Source organism: Hippoglossus stenolepis, chromosome 1, assembly GCF_022539355.2.
Source record: "Hippoglossus stenolepis isolate QCI-W04-F060 chromosome 1, HSTE1.2, whole genome shotgun sequence".
Taxonomy (NCBI): Eukaryota; Metazoa; Chordata; class Actinopteri; order Pleuronectiformes; family Pleuronectidae; genus Hippoglossus; species Hippoglossus stenolepis.
In genome coordinates this window covers 8,700,647-8,708,348 of record NC_061483.1, presented here as the reverse complement: position 1 = coordinate 8,708,348, position 7,702 = coordinate 8,700,647, and the positions used below count along the sequence as shown (strand labels likewise).

Genomic DNA, 7,702 nt, shown 5'->3' with positions numbered 1-7,702 from the left:
ATGATCTAATGCGCTTGCCAACAACTGTATTATCTTCCTTTTGACTTTTCATCCAGATTTAAACTTGGCCTGAGGTTTCATTCAAGATTTCACAGCAAATTGCTTCTCGAAAGACGCCTGTGGTTGTCTGGCTTTGCCAAACAGCTGTTTCGTGGCCACTTGGGACGAGCGAGAGAAGAGGGCCGGGGCGGGAGAGATGATTCCAGCGAGAGGCAGAGAGGCACAGAGACGGGGGAGAAAACAAAGATGGAACAGAGCAGACAGACAGAGGGACATAAAGAGAGAGGATTCAAACATGCGAGGCCGTCCACACTTGCTCGATTGTGTCTGTGGCCAGAAGCGAGAGGAGGAGAGTGGGAGGAATAAAACAATTAACATGAACAGTACTCTGGGGAATGTGGGTTTCCTTGACAACAGAGGGCAAAGCCAAACAAACGGACTCTTTCATAACAATTCAAGACAAACAGAAAGGTCTCCTTTGGTAAAAAAAAAAAGAAAAAAGGGGGCATTCCTTCCTGTTGTCCTAGAGAAGAAATACAAACAAACACAGTGTAGTTTTTTTCCTCAAAATTCTTCTTTTATAATTAGAATTAGAAAGCTTTATTATCATTGGACCAAAAATATAACCAGTATAAAAAGAGCATCATAGGTATCATAATGGGCACTGTAAAAAATATTGCATGATTGGATTGCACTTCAAGATAAATAATCTATGAGTTTTATATTCAGTTCTACTTCTGCACCCCCTATTTCAAGTGCAATCATCAACTTGCACATATTGATTATCAAACAGCAAAAACTGCTCTGATGCAGTGGGGAGAACTTCATCTACAGATTGAAGTTAGAAAACCAGAAAAGTTTTGGGCTCATGTGAAAACGTGAGAAACCAGCAGAGGCCGGCGAGGCCACGGAGCCGATCAGCGTGAACAGGACGAGAGGAGGGCGACACCCTGGCAGACCATCCTGACCCAGATAGCGTTTCCAGAGAGAGAGAGAGAGAGAGAGAGAGAGAGAGAGAGAGAGAGAGAGAGAGAGAGAGAGAGAGAGAGAGGTATGTGTGTGCATGTGCGTGTTAACTGTTTTGGGTTTTTTGGGATGGGTGGGGTTTCGGAGCAGTGTTTGATGAGCCAGCAGGTCCACCCTGAGTCCTGGCAAGGGTGCTGATCTATAATCAGTTGCAGTTGAGACGCTGAATATCTGAGAATCTTATTTGCTTCCCCACTGAAAGGTGGATGAGAGGATTGATACCAGCCCTCAAGTCTGTACAGCAAAACGCAAAATTTGCACCCAGCTGCCAGTTAGCTTGGCTTAGCATAAAGACTTGAAAAATAGACTGTATATAAAAATGGATGACATGTCTCCACTTCATCCCACTATCCAGAGTTGGCCTCAGCTGTCAAGCATGATGTTTCTCCCAGTTTTTTTACTGCCTGAAATAACTCGTTAAAATCAAACTTACTGGAAAGATTAACACTTGAACATAAATCCGTGTGATAAAAACTGGAGGAAGCTGAATTTGTACCATATTGTGCAGCCAGAAGAGGTGTGGGGGGGCAGCAGCCTGGCTCTTAAAGGAAAAAGAATTAGCTAGAAACACCTCTGAAGCTCTCTAATCCACATGTAATAATTAGTTTGCTTTGTCTAAACAGGAACATACGCATTAAAGAAGCAATTCTGGTACTTAGTAAAGTGCATACCCCCATCAAAGCCCAACAGACCCCTAATGAAACCACATTTAAATTCATAAATCCATATTTTTATTAATCTGCACCATTTGCATGTACTAATAGATATCAGCCCCTAAAACACACCGATATTTAAAAAAAACAAATGAAAAACACAAACCACACTCATAGATATTAGTCCAGTCTGTGGTGAGCGGGCTGCAGACACATGCACCTCTCCTCCTCATCTCTGGGGACTTTAATCCCACCTCTCCATCCTCCACTCTGCCCACTTTCCCCCTGTACGTCTGTGCCACCACACCTGAGACAAGACCGGACCGTTTCTACGCCAACACCAACGACACCGGTGAACATCCGAGGGGGAAATGGACATTGAGATGGTGACTTCTTAAAAGTGCCTGCGTGTTCACCTGCACACAAAAAGCTGGACTGACCAGGCCCCTGCACTTTATAAGAAGGGCCTGATCAGACTGTATTGAGGCCTTTTGGAGTACAGGGGGCGCTCCTGCAGACCTTTAATGGCCTCAGCCACCATCTTTGCAGTGGTTTACTGGTGCAGCAGCATTTCTACCGCTGACAGGAAGAGAAGCAAAAATGAATTGATTGAGATAAAGACACAAAACGGGATTGCTTCACGATTGTGCGTGTCAGTCTTGCGCCAGGGGCCATGCTAATCTTCTCTGTATCAATCCAGTATTATTATGTGTGAAGCCGAAGTTTCACATATTCAACAAGCACCCCCAGATGTAGATAAAGGACTGTGAGTCAGACACAGTTTTAACTCGCGGTGTCCGTTTCCTTTGAAGCTGGCACGTGGTGCACTGACTCTGTGGCGTCACGTTGAGCTCAGACAGAATCAAACATGAGTCCGTTTTATCAACTTAATTCATTTATCAAACCTCCGTGTTGCTCACAGGCTCACGGGGCTGATGGGAAGTCCCTGTAAAGCAGCGTGATTGGTTCGCTGCAGGCGAGAGAGCAAAAGATCCGCCCACAAGAGGATTTACTGACAGTGAATCCTGCAGGTGCTGCACAGAGAGGAAGTGTTTTACATCACAATCAGTAGATTGTGTGTAAAAAAACACACACACCACGTGTACTTTTACTCTATTGTTTGAAGGAATACTCACCTGAAACTAACTAAACAGATTTCAGCAGGAGTAAGGGAGCAGGTCAACCCATATACACAAGTACATTCAGAGTATTCCATTTTGGACCACTTCAGGCCCGCTAACCATAAGGACGGTGGTTCGATTCCCGCCTCCCTCATTCTCACTGGGATGTACTGTAAAGAGATTGGAGTGGTCGTGAGAACTAGAACAATCTCTATATAAATACAGACCATTAAATTTAAAATGGAGCAGTGTTGTGTGTTTGCAATTAATATTACAACTATGAATAAATATATTATAATAATATCGTATTTGTAATTGTTATAATAATTAGTTCATGAATGATGTGTGATTGTGTCACTTCCCTCAGCTAATACAACTTCATGATTTATTAAACAACCATCAACTTACTGTTTATATCACAACATGATTATATTCTTCAATTCAATGTTTGTAATCTTGACGTGCAGCTTCTCACATGTTCCTCTTTTATTTAACTTTCTTAGAAATGGAGCCAACTTTTTATTTTCCTCCCCCCCCCCAGCTTCTGCTCCGGCCCAGTCCTGTGGTTGTTCAGGTGGCCGGATGAAGTCGCTACAAAGCACACATATTTCAAAATACATGGGTCAAGCCATTCAACTAGTTCCCCTAAACAAACACAGTCACTACAATGTAAATGTCGTGCGTGTGTGTATGTGTGTGTGGGGGGGAATTAATGGCTTTCTCCCAAGTGAATGGTCTTTGTGATTAATGCCAAGAGTCATGAGGGCGATCAACCAAGTGAATCAACAGTGTGAAAGTTTGTTTGGGCGGAACACTGATGCATGTGTGTGATGTAATTATTTAATGAGTATCTGACAGCATTTCTGGATGTGTATGTGTGGCAGAGAGAGAGAGAGCGAGAGAGGGGGAATCTGGTCCTGTTGCCCAATATATAGAATGAATGTGTTAATGTGACAAGATCTCTATTTTATATATAAATATAATGTGTAGGGTTTGTTTGCCCTTTGTGAGACTATTTTATAACTGAGAATATATTCAAGTTGTACTTTTAATGTATACATTACTTCCCTTAGTATAAGTAACAGGACTATTGTTTTGAAAGCCCAAGTTAGGTTCAAACCTGGTTGGGTTGCACTTTAAAGATGAGATATTAAGGTCAATGATCACAAGAGAAACAGAAAAACTTCCCTGACGTGGCTCCTACTGTTCTAGTTGCTGAAGCAAAGAGTGTTACAACCTTACTTGAAGTTTAAATAAATAAAACAAATCTGTATTTTATCTGAAAATGATTTGAAGTGTTATTCAGCTCAGACTGTAAATGGGTATGTGGGACAATGCATAAATAAATAAGTGGGAACTGTTGGGTTTCTCCATAAATCTTAAGGTATTGACCTTATTATGTTATGATTTGAACTGAATTGAATAACTTTTATTTTAGTTCATCAATTTTTTTGCCATGGGTTTTGTGAACCTTGTTTGGATAAGTGCTATAAGAATAAAGAAAGAGTTATATAAATAAATACATGGTAAAATACAAAAATTGCCTTATTCATTTAAAAAAAAAAATTAATTATTATACATTTTTTCCCCACACGTCATTTTGTGTCCCTCACAGATGGGGAGGTGACGGAGTAAGTGATGGGATGTCATGTGACCGTGATGGGGTTTGGAAACCCTCCCGCTGCCTCCAGTCTTCTGCAGATGAAGGAGTGAGCTCAGACAGGCAGGAGCCCTCCTCCTCCTCCTCCTCTTCATCATCCTCACCATCTTCCTCCTCCTCCTCCTCCTGCAGCGCACAATGGTCCAGCTCCTCCGCTGCTGTCGAGCCGGCTGCTTCTGTTGGACGACTCCACTCCATGCCGGATTAAATAAAGCTGTCAGTTCCTGAGAGAACAGCCGAGAAGACAACTGCTCTCTTTGTGGGTTTTTTGTTTGTTTTTTGGAGCAGGACTGGTTCACCGGTTCGATTCCCTCCGCTGCCTCTGACACATCTGGTTTGAGGAGGGGGTTTTCCCCTCAGTGTTCAGCCACCAGCTCACCTGCAGAAGAGAAACCATGCGCTCCCGGTCTGCGCTCCCGCGGTGAGTCACCTCTATGTCCATGTGTGTCTGTGCGTAAAAGTTAAAAACACCGAAGGGGAATTTCACTTGCACACTTAACATTTAATCAGTGGAGCAGCAAATAAAAAAACTCGTTGGATGAACAGCTACTATATTAGTTTTTCTCCTTTAAAACATATTCTAAATCTGGCCTTTATATTGTGTGTCGCATGAGTTACAGGAGACTTCACATCTCCAGGACACTTTGCTGTTGTCCCAGTGGAGTGGGACAGATACAGGACGGTGTCATGACTACACCTAAAGCACTTTGACCTGCCTTGTTGTTGAAAGGTGTTAATAATAAACCTCTCTTTTTCTCAACTGTGCCAAATATACAAAACTTTGGTTATTCAGCCACTTTACAGGGTTAAGGTCAAATCCCCACGGACACTCAAGGAATTTTCCATCATAACGCCTGATCTTTGCCCTGTCTGACGTATTTGCAGCATTAAAAATAGTGGGAGTTCCGACTTCCAAATTCCAGTGCTGATAAAAAAAAAATAAAACCTTCCAGCTGAAATAGTTTTCCCTCAACTCCCATCACTTGGAATTATAAACCCATGATGCTGCATTTAGGAATGAGGATGTTTTTCATGCTGAGGGGCCCCAACGTCCGGTCTGAGCTTGACCCCTTGGGATCCGCGGAAATGTTGGGTTTGATGCACTTCATGTTTTTTGGACAGTAGTTCACCTGATCTTTCCTCCCTCCCATCCACAGGTTTACCTCCCTCCTATTTCTCCTCTTCCTTCCCCCCATTTTCTCCTCCCGCCCCCAGTGGATCCTCCAGCGTGTCCCTGTGGTCCTCCCACAGAACTCAGAGCCTCGGCCTGCCCCTCACTTCCTGTCCCCGGCCCGTCTGGATGTCAGCTCCCCCTGTGACCCCGAATGCCACAAGAGAGCCACCCAGCCAAGCTACTGGGACCTGCGGCGTCTTCTGGCCTACGAGACGCTTCACTCGAATGGTCAACTGACTGAGACCGCCATTGGGATCTATGGCTACCAACCCAACTCAACCACCAGCACGGCCTATTCCTCCAGGTTGTCTAAGAAGGCTGCGCAGTCACACGTCAGGAGAAAGCGTCAGATCTTCGGCCATGATGGACGTTTTAGCATAGCTGGACAGAACTTCCTGCTAAAATATCCGTTCTCAGTGGCTGTCAAGCTGTCCACTGGGTGTTCTGGGACACTGGTGGGGGACCGTCATGTTCTCACAGCTGCTCATTGTGTTCACGATGGTAAGAACTATGTGAAAGGAGCCCAGAAGCTCCGGGTTGGATTTTTAAAACCCAAGCAACGAGACGCACAGTCTTCTTCCCTTTCCCTTCCCTCCAACTTCACCAACCGTGTCGAGGGTGGCAACACTCCTTACAACCCACCAACCAACGACAAGATGAAGTTCCAGTGGATCAGAGCCAAGCGCACCCATGTCCCCAAAGGATGGATTAAAGGGAACGCCAACGACATCGGGATGGACTACGACTATGCTCTGCTTGAACTCAAGAAACCCCACAAACGCCGCCACATGAAGTTGGGAGTCAGCCCACCGGCTCAGAGGCTGCCGGGGAAACGCGTCCACTTCGCAGGATTCGATAACGACCGCCCAGGCCAGCTGGTGTATCGGTTCTGTCGGGCTGGCGAGGAGACATCCGACCTGCTGTACCAGCACTGCGATGCTCAACCCGGGGCCAGCGGCTCAGGGGTCTACGCCCGGATGTGGGATGGGAGGCGTCGGCGTTGGGAGCGGAAGGTGATAGGTGTGTTTTCTGGGCATCAGTGGGTGGAGCGACAAGGGGCATCTCAGGAATTCAATGTAGCGGTGAGAATCACGCCTCTCAAATACGCTCAGATTTGCTACTGGATTAAAGGAAACTTTGTGGACTGCCGAGAGGGCTGAGGAAATGGACGCAGGTATAGCTTCATAACAGGCCCACTACATTCCTCATGACCTTTTCTGGAATATGGGGGCCACAAGAATCCAGACTTTTCACCCCACTACTTGTAGCACTGACATAAAATTAACATGAAAATCTAAATTTCATTTGCTTGTTCTCAGAAGCCAACATCATAAAGACAGATCCAGTAACAACACTAACTTATGTGAACAGGAAGTCTTTCACTTCATTTCATTTCTGCTTAGTTTCCTAAAACATGAGTGTTAGTTATATTTTTGTTAAGTGGAAAAACATTTAGGTTCAGGTGGTTGTGCAGAACTGTGGCATGTTTTTTCCGAACCCTTGGAACATTTATCTGGACAACAGTTCCTCAGATCTGGAACATGGACTGATGTAAAAAGATGTTTTTGGAATAAAACCTAAGCAACGCGGCAGTTTGACTTTTCATCATATCATCTTTCTTGAGCTAATACTAAAGATTGCACTGTTCAAACTTTTTTCTACTGAGTATGGTTTTTGTGGATGAATGTATGTCAGCTACCAAAGGTGCCAACTCTCCAAACTATCATGTATCACCTCTCAGTTGACACACTACTTATCTACAGGCACAGTTTTCTCTGTCAGCAAAGTTAACCCTGAAGAAAGTTTTGGATGTTCAACGACTGCAGATGACTCACACCAAGGCTGCAAAGCACATTTTGTTAAATGTTGTACGTTAATGCTTAGCTCCCCCTGGTGGCAAAGGTAAAACACTGCAGGTGTCCGTTATGCAGACTAAGCCTGGGCCTAAATAAGCACTTTTTACTTCCTCACACTTGTGACACTGCATTATTTTGTCTCTCAAACTGAAGACTGTGGCAAATTTAATGAAATATATACTTTTGAAATACGCAACTGTGTCACACATTTC

At 44.3% G+C, this 7,702-nt stretch overlaps 1 protein-coding gene and 1 non-coding gene across 2 annotated transcripts; one reads left to right on the top strand and one right to left on the bottom strand.

Annotated features, from left to right (window-relative positions):
• Positions 1-2,301: 2,301 nt before the first annotated feature.
• LOC118114595 lies at positions 2,302-2,408 on the bottom strand. Its single transcript, XR_004697477.2, has one exon. It is a non-coding gene; the product is annotated as a U6 spliceosomal RNA (small nuclear RNA).
• A 2,335-nt stretch (positions 2,409-4,743) lies between these two features.
• Positions 4,744-7,683, top strand: LOC118105308 (serine protease 23). Its single transcript, XM_035152921.2, has 2 exons — positions 4,744-4,881; positions 5,618-7,683. The coding sequence occupies exons 1-2, from the start codon at positions 4,856-4,858 to the stop codon at positions 6,792-6,794; spliced, it is 1,203 nt and encodes a 400-aa protein (XP_035008812.2). The 5' UTR covers positions 4,744-4,855; the 3' UTR covers positions 6,795-7,683.
• The last annotated feature ends 19 nt before the right edge of the window (positions 7,684-7,702 follow it).

Bases quoted from the DNA above. Each gene is read 5' to 3' on its own strand.
- LOC118105308 (XM_035152921.2), top strand. From the start codon at position 4,856: ATGCGCTCCCGGTCTGCGCTCCCGCG. The intron at 4,882-5,617 runs GTGAGTCACCTC...TCCCATCCACAG, and splicing joins TCCCGGTCTGCGCTCCCGCG to GTTTACCTCCCTCCTATTTC.